Source organism: Neopelma chrysocephalum, unplaced genomic scaffold (genome assembly GCF_003984885.1).
Source record: "Neopelma chrysocephalum unplaced genomic scaffold, ASM398488v2 Primary Assembly neopelma1_98, whole genome shotgun sequence".
NCBI classification, from domain to species: domain Eukaryota; kingdom Metazoa; phylum Chordata; class Aves; order Passeriformes; family Pipridae; genus Neopelma; species Neopelma chrysocephalum.
This window is the reverse complement of record NW_020897761.1, coordinates 3,966,420-3,988,668: the sequence shown is the minus strand read 5'-3', so window position 1 is coordinate 3,988,668 and position 22,249 is coordinate 3,966,420. Positions and strand designations below refer to the sequence as shown.

Here is a 22,249-nt window from a genome sequence, read left to right as displayed (position 1 = left end):
GCTGAAACAGGGCTAAGAATAGGCAGCTCGGTCCTTTTTAGGTGTGCTGCTTCTCTGTCATTCTCCTGTCGCCTGTTTCCTCCCTGTGTTCTGGGAAATTACCCTCCCTCCTCTCCATCAGCCCTCCCTGACAATGCAGCCTGCTAGATGGGTCTAAGCTCTTTGTCGTTGTCCTGCTGAGAAAGCACCAACTTCACTTCAGCTTTCTCTTGGAGAAGTCGGTGTCCCTTTTATCCGCAACCAAAGGGAATGTTTTAGGCTTCTGGGCATGTGTTTTCTTTGTGCCTGAGTAATGGCTGAGTGTGAGGAACGCCTGCCTTCAGCCCTGCCTCTGCAGGTCAGGCCTCCGACCTGCCTGACTTGCAGATCCACCCAGGCATCGGTGGTGCGTGCCCTTAGGGACAGGTGTTTTCCTTGCAGGTGGATTTGTGCCAGAGGATGACTTTAGGGTTGGTATTCTAGATAATTGGTTTATTTTCTGATCCTTTGAAAAGATTCATCAATTAGCGGTAGGTGTTGCTGAGAGGCGACAAAAGCTCCTACTTTTGGGTTGCTGTTATCTGCCTTCACAGCAATCCTAGCTCCAGGTTGCCTCCGTTTTGCTGGCTTTAATGAAATCTGCATTAGTGTGCAGTCAAAAAGCTGAACTTGTAACTTCTTTACCACTTTCCATAATGAATAGAAGGCTTCCGTCAGCTTCAATTCAGGAATATCCATGTCAGCCTAATTGCATGCCCATTAGCAGCCTTAGTGCTGCCTAATGCTGTAGGTAGCCTGGGGGATTAGAAAAGTGGTCGTTTATTACTATGGCAACTGTGGCAGTGCTGAATTGCGCTTCCTATTTAGCCGGGCGCTGCTTGCTGCCCCATCTGCTCGGACGTTTCCGCGAGCTGTGTGCTTTTCCATAAAAGCCTGCTCCAGAAACGATGTAGAGAGGAATGTAGGAACGCTAATTTTCATCTGCAGCACAAAGGCATCGCGCTGGCAGCGAGGGGCTGAGGATGTGAACCAGGGCATCGATGCTGCTCCTGTACTCGGTGTCACTTGCTGCTGATTTTCACTGCATGGGATGTCTTTGCAGCGTATAAATGGGCTTTCTCTGAACAGAGAACGTGTCACAGTCAACGTGTCGTGTTTACAGCTTGGCTTTGTGTCACACATGCCCATCCTCGTCTGGGAACTGCATTTGAGGAGTTTTTCCAGCCTCTGCCATCTGATCGTCCCTGCCAGGAATTCATCCTGCAGGATTTTTTAATGCCTGTTTCTGGCCGTGACAGCAGCAGGTCTTCGGCACGGATTCTGGCTGAAGGGGCAAGGGCTTAATCCTTGGAGTGGCTTTAACAGCAAAAATGGGAAGGCAGATGCAGCTAATAGGCTCAATAGTTCTCCTACAAATTGCTTGTCTTTCTCTTTGTAAAAGCAATGCTCTTTCTAAAAGTCACGTTCTGCTGTCCAGTGATTCCTGTACATAAATGCAAAAGGAATATCTAGGATATATATAGGACCACAGTTCCCTTATTGCTTTTGGGAAACTGCAGTTCTTTAAATTTATCGAGCAGTCTGATGTCGGGGCGTGTGACCTTGTACGTACTGTCTTCTTGGGCGTTTTCTTGAACCAGCAATTCCTTCCTTTCCCCACCACAGCCCCAGGAAAGTGCCACCAAACGGCGCCTTTGTCAGACGCTCCCGCAGCTGCCCGCGGTGCCGTGCTGGCAGCGAGGGAGGCAGTGCCCCGCTGCCAGCCAGTCCCTTACCCGCTGTTCTGGGCAGATCTGAGCTTGGCAGGCTTGGATAATGCCGTGATTATTACTTTTTAAAGAAGTGTTCTGTCTGGGTCAGCGTGTGCTGGCATTGCTGCGGCTGTGCTGGTTGTTAGTAAGATACTGAAGTTGGAGAAGCTGCTGGGGAACTCTGCTCCTGACATGGCTGCAGGGAAGCACGAGGGAAGCAGCTTGGGCTTTGGAACTTTGGACTCTGGAGGTGGCTCTGTCTTTCCCCCTTTGCCCTCCCTGCTCTTAGCTCTTTCCAGGCTTTCTGCCTTCTTTTTTTTTTTTTCCAAATGTGCAAATTGTGAGGAAATGTGTGCTTTCCTTTTTTTTCCTCTCTGTTTTCTTTTCATCAACCTTATTTCAAAATAGGGGCTGTGTGACACAATCTGGCATCTCTCCCTGTCTGATCCAAAGCCTTCTGGCTGGGAAAATTTGAAATTACTTTTCTGCAACTGTCTTAAGCTTTCACTAAAAACATCAGGGTAAAGGGAAGCAGTGTTTCTGTATGGAAGCTCCTGTGTGGGAGGGGCAGTGCAGAGACCTGGGGGAGCTTCCCTGCGCTGCCTGGCTTTCCCAGAGACGGCACATTGCTGTGGCTGCTGAAGATCAGGATTCACCCTGGCAGGGCTAATCGTAGCTGACTGCTCTGGTTGTGCTGCACTGCCTGGAGCTGGTGCTGCTTTGTGTGCGCTCCAAAAAGCCCTGCCAGGTTGCCATGGCCTCTGCACTGCAAACCTGTGCTTGCCGGGGCTCCCACTTACAGCAGGCACCAGTACAGTCAGTGCCGTGTCCCCGATGATATTCAGGAATACTGAAGGAGTCCTATGAGGGCTGGGAAGGGAGGCTGGCATTGAGTGCTGCCCTAAGGAGTTAACTCACTGGGCGGGAGGCAGAGAAATAGTAAGGAGGGATGACAAGGGATTAGTGTGTGCTCAGCCAGCCGGGTCTGGCAGGCCATGCATCACAAAGTAGGCTGTTTACATTCCCAATAAATGGGTATGTGTCATGAAAAAAAAAATCTCAGCTGTGGTGCTGAATTTGCTTGAGGAGCTGTAGGGGATAGTACATAGTGTGGATGCTGGAGCATGTGGAGCTGTGAAGGAGAACCCAGAGTGGAGGGGGTTCAGAGCTGGGGGGGGCATGTGACTGCTAGTCATGGCAGGAGGGGAGCTGGTGGGAAGGATTGAAGGTTGTGGGCTTGATGAAGACACAGAAGCTTGGCAGAGTATGGGTACCAGTTTGGTGCTGGTTTTGAAGCTTTTTTAAACCAACAGGCCGCATGGGAAGGAGAGGAGGTTTCAGGGATGTGGCTTGGGTGTGGGGTCGAGATCCGTCATCCACCTGCAGTGGTCAGAGCCAAACAAGCTGCTGGGTTCCTGGTGCAGGAGTGAGGAGAGACAGGGAGCCCAACCACAGCCTCGGGGCAGCAGGGCACTTCTGGCAGGTCAGGCAGAGAGCTGCCAGGTGCCAGCCTGCCACCTAGGTGAAGGGAGACACAGGCAGGAGAATGTATCACAGCTGGAAAAGCACAAGGGAGCATGCTTAACTCCTTGCTGCAAGGTGTGTGAGGGCTGACAGCTGAACAGAAGAAGCCAGTGCAAGAGCTGAGCCATTCTCTCATTTTTAAATTATTTTTTCATTTTCAGAATTTGCAGGATGAACATCAGCAGCCAGCTCCAGGTGACCCTGCAGCAGGGGAGCACGTGTCCGATCTGCATGCTGCAGAGCTGCAGGGCAAAATCCAGCAGTCTGAAGCTGCCAACAAGGTATTTCTTCATGAGCAGCACATTCAGTGCCTAGTGAGTCTGGTGTGGTTAGCACTGGAGGGAGGGTGCCTCCTAGCCTGGCTGGAGACAGCCACCTGCACCTCCCTTCCAGCAAGGATGTGTGCTGACGTGTGATTTTCAATGCTCGTCTGTCAGATTCAATTAAAAGCATTTACTTTTTTTCTACAGCTGGGCTGTGTAGGTTTTCCATATTTATTTTTGCAAATCATTGTTTTGGAAGAACTTTCCATTTGCCTGGTGAATCTTCCAGGAACTGATGAAGGAGAGGTGCACAGGGTTATTTCCCTACCTCTTGGATTTGCATGGGCTGAGCCTGATGCAGGAGAGAAGGGGTGAAGGCTGCCTTCTTTTTTCAAGCAGTAAGAGAGATCAGCACAGAGGGGGTCCTGTTTTCATATCAATTTAAATACTTCCTTTTGAAAGAAGCATGTATCTGAGTTCTCTTGAGGCACATCAACTTTAACACATGTTGGGAGGGGTATATCTTCGTAATTATGCTCTTGAACTCTTAAGGTAAATTATACCCACTGGGAAAATGGGTGTTAAATGGGGAAAAAAAATCTGGATGGGATATTTACTTAAATGTGGGGACAACCATAAGGTGTTGGAGCTGCCTGGACCTCAAAGGTCGATCAGAAATAGAGACCCAAGGCCCAGTAAATGTAGTTGTGTTTAAACAGGTTAAGGGGAGTGTCTCTTAGAGAAGAGATAACAGGACAGCTGTGTAAACTAATGAGCAACAGGACGCAATTATGTGACAGCACCAGTTCCTGCAGAAATTGAGACTTGAGTAAGTTCTTACAAGAGGGGTATCATCAAACATTAAGAATGCCAACAGGCAGCATGTTTAGAAATGTTAACAAGCACTTGTGTAACTGCGCGTGTGCCGCGTCATGAACGTTATGGTGAAAGCAGCAAACTGTCCTGAAACTGTCAGAGTGGGTGGTAGTGTCCTTAGTGTGAGAACGTTAAAGGCAAAAGTTTCTCAGGTTGTGAACCTGTAATTTAGTGAGAGGTTCCCCTTTGCTTTGCAGCCGTGCTGTTGGGACCCTGGTTGGCACAACTGGCTAGGCTCTGTTGTGCTGAAGCCAGAACTTGATGCTAAATAAACCACTGATTTGATGAGTGAATGTGTAGCTTCTTCACATTAATATTTTTCTTTCAGATTTTTGGGAGGTTTTTGGGCTGAAGCAGCCCCTTTTCTTTCAAGGGAAGAGAAATAAATAGAAACTGGGAAGGCTGCTGGGCAGCCTGAGCAAGACTCTGCTGGGGTATGTGGGACACAGTATGATATGTGAACCTAAGCCTGAAACCTCCACCCTGCAGGTGAGGGCTACTTTGGAGGGACCAGAACCACTGGATTAAGTCCTGTGGAGGCACTGAGGGCTTTGTGTTTACTCACCGGTCTCCTCCCACCTCCAACAGTGTTTACAAACTCTAGAGGGAGCCACGTTTACCTTGATCTGGTCAACACCAGGGCTGGATGGAGTAAGGAGTGGAGGGAATCTTAAGGGTGTTTATAGAGAGTATTAGGCAGGATTAAACAAACCCAAGCTATTTCTGTCTTCAGTTGTTACAGGAAAAGCTGAATGAACTGAATTTCGAATTAAAGTCTCTCCAAGAAACATCACAGAGGCAAGATCGTACAATCCAGAGTCTGAATGAGGCCCTGAAGAGCAAAGAGAATAAGGTAATATTTTTGGGTGGGCAGGGTGGTGCTCACTGAAAGAGGGCAGCGTGCTGGCTCTGTAGGCAGTGGCTGAAAAGAAATGTTCAAGCCAGTGCTGGATCTCAGTAAATTATTTCTTGCAAAGCTCTTTCATGTGATGCTAACGTGTGTTGTAGTCCAGGCTGGAGGGTTAGGGTTAGGGTTAACCTAATCTCCTTGGGGTGGGAGAGTTTGTGCTTGGTTAGCTGATGACTGGGCTTCCTGTGCTCTGACTCGTAGACAGAAGAGCTGTACCGTATCATCGAAGGGCAGAACGAGACCATGGCCAAGCTGCGGGACATGTTACACAGAAGCCGTCTGGGGCAGTTGCAGGTATGTCCCTGGAAAGCCCCAAAACACATCAGGTTTCATTCTGCAGGGATCCTGATTCTTAAATCCCTCATGCGAAGAGAATCTTTTGAGTTTCTCTGGTCCCTGTTTTTTTGCCAGGTGTCCGAGAGCCCACTGTCATCCCAGGAGCAGCAAATGTCACCACTCGATCTTCAGAACACGCTTTTCTGCACCAAGCTGGAAGTGCAGAAACTGAAGAGAGCTCAGCGCCAGAAAGAGCATCAACTGGCTGAAGCCAGGAGAGCCACCCAGCTCCTGGAGACCACGGTGCATGAGGAAGAGCAGCAGAAAGAGGCAACCAGGAAACACAACCAGGTGTGACTTAGCCTGGGTTTACATAACTTAAGAAGCACTGATATAGTCAATACTCCCACTCAATTAATCATTTCTACCTAAGCTGATCTGGGCACACCCGCCTAACCCCTTGTCACATGTGGGAGGGAGAATTATCTAGCTGTCTTACCCTCATATCTGAGGATTTAGAATCAGCAAAGATGCTTGATATTTGTATATGTTGTCACTCGTATGTCTTTGGCTGGTGCAAACGTCCCATCTCTTTTTGCAATGTTACAAAGTTAATGTTCCCTGTTGTGCAGCTTAGCTGTGATTGACTAAAGCTCTGCCTGTGGCCAGAGCAAGGGGTTTAGATGGATGTGTACCTTGTAAAATGAGATAAATCTAAACTTCATGACATGGAAGTGTGTTTGGAGATGTGAAAGTTGTAGTATTGCAGAAGACTTTTGGCTGTGCTCACAGTCCTTGCTGCACTTGGCTTTCTCAAACTGGCCCGCTGTTTGCAGGTGTGTTGAGGACTGAATTCCAAGAGATGTGCTTTTTCCTCGCAGGAGCTGCGTGCTGTGGTACTACAGCTGCAGGCAGAGCTGCAGGACAAGGCTCAGCAGCTCCAGACTGTGGAGTGGGAGAAATGCCGTGAGCTGCAGGCCCAGGAGCAGAGAGTTCAGCGTTTGAGTCAGCAGCTGGCTCACAAGGAGCAGCTTCTGCAGGTGAGATGCAGAAAGATTAGAGTTGAGCTAATTGATTGGGGCCTCTGCTCTTCCTTTGGTACTTGGCCATGCAAAAGTCTGTCTATAGCTTTCATGCATGCCCTTTAAAGAAGGGAAGGAAAGAGAGGCTTTTGTGGTCCCTAGATGAGAAATAAAGCACAGGTATCCAAGTGCCTCAGCCCAAGCAATGCCTGGTGGGCCCTGGCAGGTGCTAGTCAGCCAGCCCCAGCTGCTGGGACTCTACACCCTTTGATGTGGAGAGTAAAGCAAGCATAGAGTAAGGAGATGGTCATCTCTGATTCTCCTGTGCTACCCTCAGGGGTGTTTCTATCCTGACAGTTTTACTAGGGGGGTGTGTGTGATCTCTAGGAATCAAGGGAGCTTCTGCAATGCCAGCGAAGTTTGGAAAAGAGCCCTGCAGCCTTGAATGCCATGTTGGAGAAGCTGCAGCAGCGAGTCAGCGACAGGGATGCTGCTCTGGAGGTGAGCACATATTGTAGGCAATGTCTTGGTTGTCCCTGAGGCTCACCCTTTGGGCCCCAGGGGTGACCATGTCTTCTACATGCTCTTCATGGCTCAACCTTCCAGAGGAGCCCTCTGGAAGGAAGAGCTGAGGTCCCCCACTCTTGCATTCTGGATTAAGCTGTAAACTGCCCAGAGCAGGGCCTTCAGCTCTTCCATGTGCTCTGCAGAGGCAGCAGGCCTTGCCTTCTGGCTTTGCCATGTGCCCTCAGCACAGGCCTTATGTGCAGGCCTTACCATGTTCCTGCAGGTCTAGGCCCAGCCCTTCCCCACACGCACACACACAGTGAGTTGGTTCTGACCCATATCAAAAATTCAGTGAGATTTGGATCCAGGATCTCACACCCACGCGGGGAGTGGTGGCTTCAGAGCCCTACTGCCCCATTCTAAGCAATCCCCCCCTCACATAGCGAGCAGTTGACGAGAAGTTCTGTGCCCTGGAGAAGAAGGAGCAAGAGCTGCAACAGCTCCGTCTCTCAATACGGGAGCGTGGAAATGACCTGGAAAGACTGCGCAATGTCCTCTCCAGCAACGAGGCCACCATTCACGTGAGTGCTTGTTCCTGGGTGTGCAGAGTCCAGCCTGGCTGTGGGGTGCTGCTAGACAGACCTTCCTGGGAATGCTGTCATTGTTGCTAGGGAGAGCATCTGCAGGTGTTGGCCTCTCTCTGCTAGCAGTTGTGACTGGTATTTCCAGTTCTGCTTAATTCAGAATTAAGTCTGTGTCCCTGATTGAGCTGCTTCTGTTGTGGTCCTCAGAGCCTGGAGAGCCTCCTGAAAGCCAAAACCCTGGAACTGGAGCAGGTCTCAGCAACCTGTCAGAACCTCCGCTGGCTCAAGGAGGAGATTGATGCCAAATCTTGCAGCAGGCAGAAGGAGCAGGAAGGGATCATCCAGCAGCTGCAAACCTGCCTGCATGACAGGAATAAGGAAGTGGAGGTAAGGCCTTAGCTTGGCTTCCTGAGTTTGTTGGTAGAGAGAGTGATCCCAAACCAGAGCCTGCTGGCTGCCTGCCTCACCTGAAGCTGTGCACAGTGCTTTGGAAACTGTCTGCTTTTGGCACCTGTGCATACCTGTGCCTGCTGAGACACTGCTCTCTCAGCTATACCCAGGCAGAAGAGCTGTTTGTCCTTGAGGAACTTTCAGTTGGATGGTAGCAATGTCTCTCTCCCCCTTGTCAGGAGCTTACAGCAACTCTGCTGTGCAAGCTGGGCCCAGGGCAGAGTGAGGTAGCAGAGGAGCTGTGCTTGCGTCTCCAGCACAAGGAGAAGATGCTGCAGGATCTCCTCAGCGACCGAAACCGTCAGACCATGGAGCACGATGCCGAAATCCGGGAGCTGCTGCAGACCATGAGCACCAAAGAGCAGCAGAGCAGAGTGAGTTGTGTGCAGGGCCACAGTGGGAGGCTGGGGTGGGTGGCTCTGCCTCTTGTTAAGCAAAGAGAAGCTCCCAGAGGGATGAGAGAAATGAAAGAGCTTGTTCCTCTGTAGATGGAGAGGCTGAGCCTCGCTGAGGCTGTCTGGTGAGTAGGATGGGAATGGCCAGGAGCAGTAGCTGCCAGGCTGGTTTGCAGAGCACTTTGATTCTCAAGTGAGAGAGAAATATTGAGATGGTTTCCTTTAGTCTCTGAAGAAGAAGAGGGACAGGGATCCTACTCCTGGTCATGGCCCTTTCTTCCCCTATTTTCCCCCCTCAACCAGGTGGCTGCTGAGAAGATGGCACAGGCTTTGGCTGAGAGGAGCTGCGAGCTGCAACTGCTGCGCCAGCATGTGTTGGGGAAGGAGCCTTTTGGGACCCACTTGGCTGGTGCCAGGCTGTTGAAGCAGCACAAACAGCCCATACAAGTAAGAATCATGCGACTGCCTGTGGCCTCAGGGCTCCAGAGAGAACTGATGGCCACAGAAAAATGGGAGAATACCACAGAGAATGATAGCAATGAAAGCGGGATTAGGGAAGAGACTTCCTATAGGAGGAAGAGATGAAACTGAGGGGCAGAAATGCTGCCTGGATGTTCTGATCTTGATTTCACCAGCCTGTGTCACTCAGTGTCTCTTTGTTTTGATCAGGCAGCATTTGGGTCCACAGGGCACATAAAAGTATGAAAGACATCCACCCTCTGACCTTTCAGCACTGACCCAGTCCTTCCTTGGGCTGGGCTGCTTTGCTGTATTGTAATCTCCTCCCTGACATTGTCACATTCTGGAGGGGACAAGAGAGCTAATTTTAGGTCGCACTAATTCTTGGCAGAGCCTGCTGGCTGTTTGCTGTCTCTTCCACAATTGGAGTTGGTATTTTTAAAGCGGCTTTGCTGAAACCCCCTTTGAGGCTGAACACAACTCCAAGGCTACATATGCCACGCTCCTACTTGAGCAGCTGTCAGTGGTTTATTGGTGAGCTGACATGTTGAATGTTTTTAAGCAGCTGTAAACAGGTTTCTATTCCCAGGATCAGTGAGCTCTACAGACTTCCAGGGATGTGTATATGGGCCAAGCTCTGTGTTTTCTTTCCTGCATGGTCCTTCTGGGCCACATCTTAGATGGAAATGTAGGTCTTTGTAGAGTCTCAGTTGAAGGATGGGTTTGCTGCAGTTGCATGAAACCTGCTTAATCCTTACTATGAAGACACTCACTGCCAGCAACCTCCAGTGCCAAATAAAGCAAGGCCAGTGCCCTGTTGCCCACACACGGCTTCTGGGTGCAATTCGCTTCTCCCTGCTGCCTGGCGAGATCCCCTTCATTGGTTTCTCACATTTCAGAGGTGTCAAAAGAGCAGCCAGCAGCTTTGCTGCAATCCTGGAGCTCTGAGGAAGCTTCACATTCCACATAAAGGTGCAAACCTGGAGGCTTTTGTGTTTTCAGGAAATACTGCAAATAGCTTCTGGAGCTACAGCCATTGCCAGACCCCCGCAGGGGGACAGCAGCTGCGGGACTGAGGGAGGTGAGTGTGGTGACAACTTCTTTTGAGGTCCCCAAACATGACCAGGGCTTTCTGCTGTGGGGAAAACGTGGTCACTTGAAACTGTGAAAGAGTAGAGAGCTTTGAACAAGAGTGAATATTGTGAAATAAAGCTGTGCCTCTCTTTAGGGTGATGTCCAAGGGTGGGAGTAGGGAAAAAGAGGCTGGTGTTGGATTTGAGGTGAGGTGGTTCTATCCAAGATCTGATGCTGTCCAGTGGAAGGGTTTTGACTTTGTTTCAGGCTGAGCTGAGACAAGTGTAACTGGTTTGGGTTTTGCCTTGGGACCAGGACACCTGTACTTTGTCTTGGGTAGAACAGCAGACCTGGGATGTTGCTGTTGCTTTGGGCTGCTGTTCAAAGATTAAGCAGAGAAGAAGGATATTTACTAAGGGACAATGGGGAGCACAAGCATTGGGGCCCTGTCTTTCCAAAGAGGGATTCTGTGTCATACTGGGGTTTGAACTGGCATGCAGTATCCCTGCAACCAAACTGTCTTTGCAGTTACAATGTCAGCAGCAGAGCTGGAGAAGGATCTCGTTAATGCCAAAGAGGAACTGGAGCTAATGGCGAAGAAGGAGAGGGAGAGCAGGGTGAGCTTATGATGAAGCCTGTGCTTGATCTCCCTTGCTTACAGGAGACCTTTGGGCTGCCCCTCACTTGAGGTTGTGGACCCCACTATTATGAGGATACCCTCAGTGAGAGAAATGGGGCAGCAGCTTGCAGGGGGGTGTTGGCTCTCTGAAGTCTCTCATGGGCTTCTCTTCCCTCTGTAGCGGGAGCTCACTGCTCTCCAGTCTGTCGTGGCCACGCAGGAGGAAGAGCTGCAGGTGCAGGCCTCGGATATAGAGTCCCTGACCAGAACCATCCAGATCAAAGAGGACCTGATCAAGGTGAGATACTGCGCTGTGGTGGATCAGTTCCACCTGCAAAGGCTGCAGAGGAGTCTCTTCTTTCCCCACATCCTCAGAGCAGCATGGCTGGCTGGCTGTGGATGGTTTGTCTAAAGCTCTCTGTGGTACTTTGGCCAGAAGGTAAAGGCCGCAAACCCCCGGAGTGTTTCCACTTGGCTTTTTGCTCCTTATGTACCAAACACCCTCCTTCGAGAGCCCTTTAATCAGAGTGCATGGTGTCCCTTCTCAGTTCTTGCTGCAGGCTGTGGTCTGTGCCTAATCCACTCTGGGTGCTCTGGCATTTTTTTCCTTAGGAGACCTGGATCTTTCCAAACATTTGAAACTTTTGGCAGTTGCATTCCAGGGAGGTTTATGGAGGTCCAGCTGTCCTTGTTATTGATCCCTTCTTCACTGAGCTCTCCTGCTGCTTGTTGGTTTTCAGGATCTGCAGATGCAGCTGGTGGATCCTGAAGAAATTCCAGCCGTGGAAAGGCTTACACAAGAAGTGCTGGTGCTTCGGGAGAAAGTGGCCATGGCAGAATCACAAGGACAGGAGGCTGCTGGAAACAGAAAGCAGCAGGTAGTGTGCCGTGTGGGGCAAGCTTGGATCTGTTTATATTTCTGCTGGTGCTCAGTTGTCAGGCTTTGTTTTCAGCCTCTTGATGTACCAAGATGTGCTTGTTCTTGGAAGCTGGCTGTGTGTGATGGAGAGGATTGGTTCCCTTTAGCACTTGTCCAAAGGGCAGAGTCTTCTGGGAGTCCAGGGATGGCATGGATCAATTTGGACACGAGCAAGAGAGGAAGGGGGAAGCCCCAATTTCCCAGGGATGGCCAAATGTCTCCTTTGATTTCTGTCTGGTTTGTAAGTGCTGCTTGTCTCTTCTCTCCAACCAGTTGCTACTGATGCTGGAAGGGCTGATAGCTGAGAGGAATCGGTTAAATGAGGCTCTCCAGGCAGAGAGGCAGCTCTATGGCAGCCTGGTGAAGTTTCACACACACCCAGACAGGTAAGTGAGGCTGCCTTGGCTCTGTGCTGCCCTTCACTGCCAGGACAGGCATGGGTGTCCATTGGGGCAGTCCCTGAAGCAGTGATTGTTCTGCAAGTCTGAGAGCCTTCAGTGGGGAAAGAGGGAGTTGAGGCAAAAGATCAGCCCAATGCTGTTTTGGGAGTTGAAGTTTTAGGCTTTTTCCCTTCAAGAGGCTGTGGTGGCCAGCTTTAAATGCTCCCTAAACTCCCCCCATTGCCATGGGGTTTCCATCTCTGTTTCCTGACTTATCCCTTCCCAGCTCAGTTTCCCACCCACACTTGGCCACCTTTCAGAGACTGCTGTCAAATTCCCAACCAGCTGTTGGGTTGATAAGGATCTATCTAGGTGCTTATCCAGGCGGTTGTCTGTCCCCTGCAGTAATCTCATGCCCTTCATGAGGCTGCAGCCTCTGGGATATTTGAGCTACCTGATAGCAAGAGAGCACATAAGTGGAGTGCTTGGGTTAGCACTGAAGAACAGCTGTGACTCTGAGTCCCCTAGCATGGGCTGGAGCCTTTTTTGGGGATGGCTGTGCTCTGGGGAGGTTAGAGGTGAGGCGGGAGGTGGCTGAGCTGCCTGGAGTCGATGTCAGTGTCGATGGAGGGGCCGGTTTGGTGTGTGCTTGCTGCAGCCTGTCTAACCCTCTTCCATTCTGTGCGGCGTGTCCGCTTAGCGCTGCGAGAGACCACGCTCTGCAGGTGGAGCTGGAAGGGGTCCACGAGCTCCGGGGACAGCTGGAAGAAGCTCTTGGAAGAAGCTTGGAGTGTTTGAGCAGGCTGGAGACACAGGGCGCCATAGGAGGTGGGGAACAGGAGCGTGTGAGAGTCCTACCCCAGCATGCCTTCTGAGCACTGGCGCTCACCCGCCTGCCACGGAAACGGTTCACTAACCGAGCGAGCCTGTCTCACTGACTCTGGGAGGGTTGCTTTGGTTCTTAATAATGGTACAGTAGAACTGGTGCAGGGCTTTTTTTGTTTTATTTTTGAGCTGCTTCGGAAACGGCGATCAGTGCAATCCACCCGTGTCTCGTGTACGTTCCTGTCTGACCTACCCTGGTGGCCACTGATGTATTTGCACATTCAAATCATTCCATTTTAGTTGATTTCCCTCTATCTCCCTTCTCCTCCCACCCCCATGGGCCAAATAAAGATTCCCTATCTCTGAAGGAAACACCAGATGTTTTCTATCATCTCCCAAGTGCATGAGTGTGAGTTTTTGTATTCCCTTACCATTTTCTTAACCCAGTGACATCCACCTCTTGGGTTGATGGTGGTTGGCCCAAAGGGAGACAGTGTATATGGAAAAGTGGGTTCCAGAGACAGAGAATTCAAGACCTGGTGACACTTGCCTGGGCCTCTTACACAAGACTTGAGTGTAGAACCAGCAATTCAGTTTATGCTTAAACCAAATCCTACTCCAGTATTGATGATTTTACTGAATGTTTTTTTTTTCCCCTAATTGTCTCAGCCTAGCTTGTGAGTCTTCAAGGGAGAATTTCCTCCTCTTTTTGACAGATGGTTTGGTGTGACTGAGACAGCATCTGGGCTGGGTCTGCTCCCTCACTTGTACATCCACATCTTGTTTACAGGCTCCATGCACCCCTTGGGCTATTGGACAGGACCCTATTTCTGCGTTGCTGGGGGCTGTCTCACTCGGCAGCACTGCATACCTTTGCCAGGATCTCTTTCAGCTCTTCCAGGAGTGTGGGGGCTGGCAGGAGAGCTGAAAAACAGCAGCAACAGCTTCCCAATGATCAGTGCTTCCCACACACGGCAGGCTATGGATCTCTTGTCCCGTAATCACTTTCCAAAGTGGCAGGAGCAAATTTTGCACCTCTGAGCATCTGTTTCTGCTTGCTGGGGAGGCTGAACTGGGAGCAAGTGGAGTAGAAAAGCTCCCTCTCGCTGTGCTGCACACCCGGACCTGTGACTGCCCTGCTGCGTGGCTGCTTGTGACTGCTTCACAGGGCACCAGCTGTCCTGTTCCTTGTGCCCCTGCTGAGAGCTTCTCTTCCTGTCTCAGATGGGGCTGGGATGCAGCACAGCTCTCCCAGCAGGTCAGGACTGCCCCTCTGGGTCAGCACTCGGCTGCGTGGTGACCTCAGTGGTTCCCATATGGCCAGAAGGGGCACAGCTGGAGGCTGTTGGGCAGCTCTGGGTTTGGTTACCTTTTCTGTTCTTCTGTTTCATCTCATTCCCTTCCTCTCACTTCTCTGTGTAGCACCATCTTCTCTTTATCCTTCTGCTTCTCACTTTGTAGGAGCCTTTGTGTCCCTGTCCTTACCTTTCTACCTTCCCTCCTCCATCCTGGCACTGATGCCGAGCTGGCCCCCTGCCTGAGAGCACCCTCTGTCAGCAGTTCTTTGTGGTGTCTCATAGCTCTTTGTGGAGGTCTCTCCTTCCTCTCTCAAGTTTCCTGTGGACCTTGCTTCTCTTCCCTTGTTCCCAGCAGTGTGAAGACTCCCGTGCAGCCAGTGTACCTGGATGTCCCGTGCTTGTGGGCCATATGCAATTTGCAAGCCATGTACCTAATTCTCTGTGCCTTGAGGCTGGGGTAAAAGACAGAGAAGTCTGTGGAAAAGTAGTGCTGGGGTAGCATCTCTTGTCTCCTGTGCCGGTGGCACACAGAGACCTGAGCAGCCTGGTGTGCTCCTGCTATCATGGAAGGTTCAAGCACTTGGTGAACAGCAGCCTGGGCACAGCTGCCCTGCGTACACACTTCTCTGCTCCTCCACTACCAGATTCCTCTTCTTCCCATGGGATTGGTTGGTTTATTTTTCCTTGAGATTTGTGCTCCCTTTTTCTCTGTGGTCCTGGAGCACTGGGAGCTGTGTGGAGCTGTGGGTGAGGGTGAAAAGTGGGATGCTGTGCCCTGGCATAAGAGCTGATTCTCCTGTGTGCCCAGAGCAGCTGTGCTGGCTGTGTGCTACCCTGCTGTGCTCCTTCAGCCACAGTGACCCACATTGAGAGCCATGTGGCTCTCAACCCCCCAGCAAAGGCTGCAGCTGATGGTCTGTATCCCCTTACCCTTCAGGCCCTGCAGGCACTGAACTATCCCCCTGCATGGTTTGGCACCTGGCTGAGGGTTTTTGCAGCCTCATGGCAGTTGCTTGTCATGAGTGTGTCTCCTGAGCGTGTCACCAGTGCTGTGGACGGTGCGCTGTGCAAACGCCTGCCCTGCTGCAAGGCATGTTCCTGGCTGCTCCTTCGCTACTCCTCCTGAGAGCCATGTGCTTCCTTGCTGGCTTCCCCTTCACCAGCGATGCTTGGCATCTCTCCTGCTGCGATTTCTCTGTTATCCCCTGCTCTGTGTTCAGCCTTGCCCAGGAGCTCCAGACCTAATGGCGATGGATTTGGCCACAGGCAAAGCAGCTGCCTCCCGTTCGGTGCAAAGGCAGCTGTGAGACCTGGCCCTGCACAGCCCCAGGGGAAAGTCTTGGGCCCTGTCCAAGCACCTGTCTCCCTGGGAAGAAGAGGGATTGGGGGTACACCCACTTCCCAGCTGCCTAGGCAGGGGTTGCAAGCCCTCACCCAGGGTTTTGCATCAAGGGCCCAGGAGCAGAGCAGTGTGCAAGCAAGAAAAGCATGACCCCAGCTCAACCCAAAGCCCCAGGCACTGTGGTATGGGACACAAGTGTCCCTTTACCTCTGCAAAGCCAGTGCAGGGCTTGCAAAGAGCCCAAGGCCATGCCTGACAGCAGGGCTTGGGCAATGTGGGGAGGGTGGCTGATAGTGCCTCCCAAGCTACCCCTGCCTGGGCAGTCAGTCGTGTTGCACACCCTGTAACACCGGGCTGGGGCAGTGCCAACAAGGCTCCCTGACCAAACTCATGCTGCTGCTGCTGACTGTGTCTTGTGAAGTGGCTGCAGAGTGGGTGGTGTGTGTGCACGTCTGTCAGGGCAGCAAGCACAAGGTGGTGAGAAGGCAGAGATGTGGATGGGACAGATACCACTGCTGGGGTGCTGTCCCCTCCCTCAGTGATGGGCCAGCACAGGATGCTAGGTTGGAACTCCAGCATGCAGAGAGGGGATGGAAGGGCACAGGGACAGTAGGGAAACCTCAGTCCTGCTGGAAGTGCCCCAGCACCAGGTGTGTATGAAGCAGTCACCTGCCCCGGGGCTGCCCACAGTGGCCATGGGCATCACCAGGGAGGAGAGGGCAGAGGCAGTGCTGCCAGTGCCGCTCCTCTGATTGCCTTGTTGTGCTGTGCTGTCCCCTAGGTCAGGCTGCAGGCACAGATGCCAACGTTGCCAGCACCAACTTCACCGACGGCATGAAGGAGGAGACAGCCCGTGGCGTGGCAGCCCAGCACGTGAGTCAGGGCAGCGCGACACTGGGAACAGGGGTGGCAGAACTGGGCACTGCACCACTGCCAAACTGTGTCCTAGCCCCTTTGGAAACGCCCCATCACCCTCTGTTTTTGTCTCTCTAGAGCAGCCCCCAGGCCCTTAAGGAAAGTGGGAGCACCGAAAGGAGAACAGCACCCACCGTGCCAGAGCGGGAGCTGCGAGCTGAAGAGGAGCTGCGGGAGCTGAAGGCACAGCTGGAGGAAGCCGGCTTCTCCTCTGTCTCCCACATCAGGCAAGAACTCCGTGACTCTGGAGCCAGCGGGTGGCAGTGGCTGGAGGGGACACCCCGCATCCCAGCCCCTGCCTGCCCTTCACAGTGCCTTGTGCCCCCAGGAAGGCGATGCTGAGCCTGTGCCTGGAAAATGCGGAGCTGAAGGAGCGGATGGGTGAAGCCACATCGCTGCTGGAGGGCGGGGAGCAGGAGGAGGCTGGGCTGGGCAGCCCCCTGGCCCCTGAAACCCGCAGGCTGCAGCGGAAGACCCGCAGTTCCCTCGGGGACCGCCCGGCCGGAGGCAGTGGGGATGGCCTGGGGGTCCCAGCAGAGAGGGGGACTGTGGCCACCAAACGTCCAGCACTGGAGGCACGATCCCAGGATGACATGCCCAAGAGACCCTGCCCTGGAAGCCCGGGTGGAGGGGATGGGAGCCATGTAAGTGCACAGGGGACTAGAATGGGGATGAAGACAGAGATGGAGATGAGGGTGGAAACAGGGGGCTGATAGCCCATCTCCTATCTGGCAGGTGGAGGGCACCGTTCCCGGTGGGGGCTGGCCAGGGCTGGGCACAGAGCTGCGTTCCCAGGTGGCCCAGGGCCAAAGGCAGTGTCAGGAGCTGCAGGACAAGCTTGCAGCCTCAGAGGCCACAGTGCGGGCACAAGCCGAGCAGCTGGAGAAGTACCACATCCTGCTCCGTGAGTTAAAACCGCGGGTGGGACAGGGAGTCTGTGCCGAGCCTGGCATGCCCTGTGCACTGTGCTGTGCGTGGGGCAGGGGTGGTGAATCCTGCCCAGGGAGGACCCTGAGCTGAATGGGCTGCCCGGCAGGTGAACCTCACACCCAGCAGCTCAGCAAGCAAGTGCAGGTGGACTTCCAGGACCTGGGCTATGAGACATGTGGGCGAAGTGAGACCGAGGCTGACCGGGATGAGACCACCAGCCCTGGTAAGGAGAAACAGGGTTCCAGGGATCCCTATGCTTAGCCTACCTGGCATGGAGAAATGACACACTGTGCCCTCTGCAGAGTGTGAGGAGCCAGATGTGTTCAGCGAGCTCAGCCTGAGCGAAGAGCTGGGGTCCCCATGCCAGCTAGGGGTGCCCAGAGCAGGCAAGACTGCCCAGAAAGTCATGGCCCTGGAGGATGTGGGGGCCCTGCACCAGCACATCCAGGACCTCAAGGCACAGCTGCTCAATGCCAACAAGGTGATCCAGAGCCTGCAGCGCCGTGCCCGCTCCATCTCCGTCACCAGTGGCTACACCTCAGGTGCTGAGCGGCCTCTACCAGGTCCCAAGGCCTTGGCCTCCCCAGCCCACAGCCTCACTGATGAGGATGAGGGCTGGCAGTCGGATGGCCATGGCACCCTCTGCCCGCCCGCCCTGCGGGCACACCGCGACCTGCAGAGCCTGGTGCACCGTGTCGCCCTCCTCGAGGCACAGCTGCCCTCAGCCAAGCCTGGAGGGGCTTTGCCCAAGGAGCTGCAGTCTGCCACTTGGCCAGGGTATGGTCCTGGGGACTGGGACTGGATGAGGGGCTACGGGGGTCCGCAGGAATTTCCCAAGGGTGGTGGCTCCCTGTTGCTTGTTTTTCCTGCAGCCAGGTTCCTGGGGTGTTTGCATGGTGGGGTAGAGCCCCAGCAGCGGAGAGTGCACAGACTCTCTCCACGGCACTCTCAGGGAGTCTGACTGCCCTGCCTGCCCATCTCTCCCAGGAAGTACAACTCGCTGATCCAGGCGCAGGCTCGGGAGCTCTCCCACCTGCGGCAGATGCTGCGGGAGGGCCGGGGCGTGAGCCGCAGCCTGGCCCAGCACCTGCGGGACGCCCTGCGGTCCTTCGAGGACCTGCTCCGCGGCACTGACATCGACTACTACCTGGGCCAGGGCTTTCGGGAGCAGCTGGCCCAGGGCAGGCAGCTGGCTGAGAGGCTCAGCGACAAGCTAGGCACCAGTAAGTAACTTTAGGGGGCCAGTGGGAATGGGTATTGTGGGTGCACAACAGGTGCTTTGATGGGTGAAGGGCTGTAGCCACTCAGACATCTTGTGCTAGGCTGTGCTGTTCTGCTATAGCTCTGTTTGGGGCCAGGCATCCTTGGGCATGGAGACACTGACTGGCTCTTCTCTGGCTTGGTTTTTCAGGAGATCGACAAGATGGGGAGGATGAAACTAGTCATGAACTCCTGGCACTGAGGTACCTGTTCCCAGGGAGGGTTTGTGGGACCTGCTTGGTGTGGGCACCCCAGGGTCTATCACTGCTCTTGGGGTGGGGGGCCCAGGATGCCCTAAGTGTCTGTGCTTCAGGTACAGGTCCTGGGGCTACCTCTGGGGTTGGGGACCCCTATGAGCACTCCATGTCTCCGGGCAGCCTTGCATCACAAGTGGGACATGCCATGTGGGTGTCATGTAGGAAGGAGCTGTGGGATGGAAGTCCCCCTGACCTGCCAGCCCAGGTGACAGGCTACCTCTGCAGGCTCAGCCGGAAGCTCCAGGAGAAGGAGAAGGTGATTGAGAGCCTGGAGGTGAAGCTGCAGGAACGCTCTGAGTCCCCAGGTAGCAGCTGCCCACCCTCTGAGTCATCCCACTCTGCCACGAGCTCCTCCTTCATGTCTGAGGGGCTGGAGCCCTGCTCTGATGGGGATGCAGCCAGTGAGTGCAGTCAGTGCCATGAGGAGCCTGCCCAACTCACAGGTACTGCAGGGTGACCAGGGGCCACAACCACCTCTGGACATGTGGACTTGGCTGCTTGGGGTGTGCCAGGGTCCCCAGTGCCCCCAGGGAGAAGGGATCTTTGCTAGGCTGAGCCAGAGCCATGCTAACATCTCTCTCTCCTATCTCTAGGCCATCACTTGGACTCCTTGTCCAAACCTGTTAGTGCCCCCTTGCCTGCACTGGCCCCTGGGCTGTCCCCCTTCTTGTCTGCTGGGCCCCCCCCTCCCACAGCCCCACCGTTCCTGGGCTGCTGTGGGACCTCTGTCTGCTCCCTGGCTGAGGCACAACAGGAACTGCAGGTGCTCCAGAGGCAACTGGGAGAAAGTGAGCACACTGCCTCTGGCTTGGGTTTGGTCCTGCCTGCCCTGCATGCTGTGCTGTGCCTCATCCCCTCCCACCCTCTCTGACCTGCCTGTCCTGCCCTGGACCTGCTGCTTCTTGGGGCTATGGTTTTGAGGTTGGGTCCCATCTCTCTGGCTGATGGATGATGGGGACATGTAGCTCTTGTGCAGAAAGGTCTTAATGGGTGGAATGGACACAACTGTAGGCAACACTAGCCCTTGGTGTGGGCACTTGGGTATCCCAGGGCCTTTGGGAAAGGGTGGTTTAGCTAGTTGTTCTGTAGGAGCAGGGCTGAGACCCTCCACCTTGTGTCACATAATCAGGAAGCTCTGGGAGAAACTCCGCTCTTCAGCGGGAGTGGGTTTGATCAGGGTGGGAGGTCAGGTGATGGGGGATCACCGTGGGGGGACGCTGGGCTGCACTGTTGGGCAGAGCGAGAAGGGGGCAAAAAGCACATGATGGGAGTGTGTTGCCCCATTTTTTGTCCCTGCTCATTGTCCTTCTCCTCCCTGCTTTGCCCTGTGCGTGGAGGTGTGGCACTGCCCGTGGCACCAGCAAAGCCTACGGTCCCACTGGGCCCCTTTGGAGAGGGCAGCAAAGCCCCGGCATCGTTCTGCCAACACGGTGCACTGCAGAGCCTGGCTGAGCTCCCCAGGACCACCTCAGCCCATGTCCTCTGGGACGTACCCCCACCCGGCCAGACACCTTATGGGGCCCTGCCATTGGGGTGCAACTCCAGCCAGAAGCTAACAGGTATGGTCTGTGTTGGAGACCACAGGGGCATCCTACATGCGTGTGGGGGAACAGGGAGGAGATCCGGCACCAGAATGACTGTGGGACATGACTCTGGCATGGGGCAGGATAGTGGGGATGGCATAAGGCAGATGGCACTGCCTTTCCTGCCCTGAGCCCTCTCCTTGGCTGTGGCAGGGGCAGACCTGCTGGAGGAACACTTGGTGGAGATCCGCAGCCTGCGCCAGCGCCTCGAGGAGTCCATCTGCACCAACGACCGGCTCCGGGAGCAGCTGGAACGCCGCCTGGCCTCCACTGGCAAGGCCAGCGGTACGGGGCTGCACTGGGCCAGGGCTGCCAGGGTCCCAGGCTCTGCACACCCTGTTGCAAAGGGAGGGTGCTCACCCCGTGTACAGTGGGGCACTGGGGAGAGTGACTCAGCACTGGTCCCCTCTGCAGGATTGCCCAGTGATGTCTATGCCCAGACACCGGAGCTGGGGCTGCAGCTGAGTGGGGAGAACCAGGCTTTGCGTGAGGAAAACCGGACCGTGCGGCTCCAGCGTGACCACCTCTCCCAAGGTAGGGCTGGGCCACCAGCATACTGGGGCTCAGTCCCAGAGGGCTGAGTGGGGTGGCGGTGACACCTCCACGGTCTCTGTTCCCAGAGCTGGTCCGGGTGCAGAAGGCACTCCTGTCTGCCTGCTCCCGGGTACGGGAGGCTGAAGCGGAGCTGGGCCAGAGGCGTGGGAAGCAACAGAGGCTGGCAGAAGAGCTCGCTGAGTGCCAAGAGAGTGTCCGGCAGCTCCGGGACGAGCGGGTCTCTCTGCAGGAGGACAACAACAGGTAAGGTTTGGGGCACTGTGACCTTGGGGCCACAGGACTGGGTGGGCACCAGACCCACGTGTTACCCCTCTACAGGCTGCAGCACTCAGTGACACTCCTGCAGCAGCAGAGTGAGGAGCAGCGCCTGCTCCTGCAGACCCTGCGTGCAGAGCTGCACGTCTACGAGAGCCTCCCTGTCCCCTCTGCTGAGACACGAGCAGGTACAGGACCCGTGCCCAGCCCCCTCAGCCCCTGGTCTCGGGGTGCCTGGCCCCTCTGCAACCCTTGGGTGGTTCTAAACACCTCTCCTGTCATGGCAGCAGGTGGGACATGGTGGTCCTGCTGGCAGGCAGAGAGGGAGGGCAGGACCCCAGCAGCCCCTGGCACAGAGCCACAGATGTCCACAGGGGCTCAGATACTTCTTGTTCTAGGCTGCTTCCCATCTCCTCCAGTGCGGGATGTTGGCACAAACTCAGCAGCTCCCCTCTTCTCCCCGCTGCCCTCTGACATGGTGGTGGTCCAGCGGATGAACGGTGGGTACCAGAGCCTGACCACACACAGGTCTTAGGAGCTGCTGAGACCTGACAAACTCGTGGCAGCACTCTTGCTGAGCAAGACTGGAGAGCTCAGGGCAGAGCCAAGCCCCCAAGATGGGATGGGGAGGACCACGAGGGGAGCAGGCAGGGTTCCTCACCTATCCCTGCTTGTTCCACAGAGCCACAAGAGGCAGACCCACTGGTGAGGAAGAGCGAGGGACCTATGGGGGCTCACGTTGTCGGCCGCCTGGACACATATCAAGCCCTGGAGCAGCACATCGTGGAGGGGAAGGCCCTGGCCCGTGAGCTGATGTGTCTCACGCGCCCGGCGCTTGGACTGCCCAACTGCCAGCTCGCGGGAAAGGAGGTAAAGTGTGGGCAGGACGGGGCTGGCAGCACCCGGGGGCCAGACCTTTGTGCAACCACGTGTGACACGGCTCCTGAGCCCAGAATCAGCCCCGAGGCCTGCAGGGCTGGCAGGAGGCAGGGAGCCTCCAGCCTGGGGGCTGCTGCTGGCACTGCCCTGCCGCATTGGGCT

General features: G+C 54.5%; 1 protein-coding gene across 7 annotated transcripts in view; it reads left to right on the top strand.

Annotated features, from left to right (window-relative positions):
• LOC113973001 (myomegalin-like) overlaps window positions 1-22,249 on the top strand; it is a 34,032-nt gene that overhangs the window by 10,379 nt on the left and 1,404 nt on the right. For 5 of the 7 annotated variants that reach the window (XM_027694602.1, XM_027694599.1, XM_027694596.1 and 2 more), the window contains 33 exons: window positions 3,416-3,535; window positions 5,127-5,246; window positions 5,505-5,597; window positions 5,715-5,930; window positions 6,461-6,619; window positions 6,989-7,102; window positions 7,552-7,689; window positions 7,900-8,079; window positions 8,322-8,516; window positions 8,841-8,984; window positions 9,999-10,077; window positions 10,599-10,687; window positions 10,871-10,987; window positions 11,430-11,567; window positions 11,882-11,994; window positions 12,689-12,816; window positions 16,235-16,326; window positions 16,447-16,595; window positions 16,697-17,012; window positions 17,104-17,272; window positions 17,405-17,521; window positions 17,601-18,075; window positions 18,286-18,521; window positions 18,710-18,761; window positions 19,041-19,258; window positions 19,409-19,603; window positions 20,153-20,374; window positions 20,552-20,683; window positions 20,813-20,932; window positions 21,019-21,196; window positions 21,272-21,396; window positions 21,607-21,708; window positions 21,891-22,078. In XM_027694602.1, the coding sequence (XP_027550403.1) occupies window positions 3,416-3,535; window positions 5,127-5,246; window positions 5,505-5,597; window positions 5,715-5,930; window positions 6,461-6,619; window positions 6,989-7,102; window positions 7,552-7,689; window positions 7,900-8,079; window positions 8,322-8,516; window positions 8,841-8,984; window positions 9,999-10,077; window positions 10,599-10,687; window positions 10,871-10,987; window positions 11,430-11,567; window positions 11,882-11,994; window positions 12,689-12,816; window positions 16,235-16,326; window positions 16,447-16,595; window positions 16,697-17,012; window positions 17,104-17,272; window positions 17,405-17,521; window positions 17,601-18,075; window positions 18,286-18,521; window positions 18,710-18,761; window positions 19,041-19,258; window positions 19,409-19,603; window positions 20,153-20,374; window positions 20,552-20,683; window positions 20,813-20,932; window positions 21,019-21,196; window positions 21,272-21,396; window positions 21,607-21,708; window positions 21,891-22,078 (5,229 nt within the window). The remainder of the gene's footprint in view (window positions 1-3,415; window positions 3,536-5,126; window positions 5,247-5,504; window positions 5,598-5,714; window positions 5,931-6,460; window positions 6,620-6,988; window positions 7,103-7,551; window positions 7,690-7,899; window positions 8,080-8,321; window positions 8,517-8,840; window positions 8,985-9,998; window positions 10,078-10,598; window positions 10,688-10,870; window positions 10,988-11,429; window positions 11,568-11,881; window positions 11,995-12,688; window positions 12,817-16,234; window positions 16,327-16,446; window positions 16,596-16,696; window positions 17,013-17,103; window positions 17,273-17,404; window positions 17,522-17,600; window positions 18,076-18,285; window positions 18,522-18,709; window positions 18,762-19,040; window positions 19,259-19,408; window positions 19,604-20,152; window positions 20,375-20,551; window positions 20,684-20,812; window positions 20,933-21,018; window positions 21,197-21,271; window positions 21,397-21,606; window positions 21,709-21,890; window positions 22,079-22,249) is intronic. The other 2 variants (XM_027694600.1, XM_027694597.1) reach the window with 2 other exon arrangements.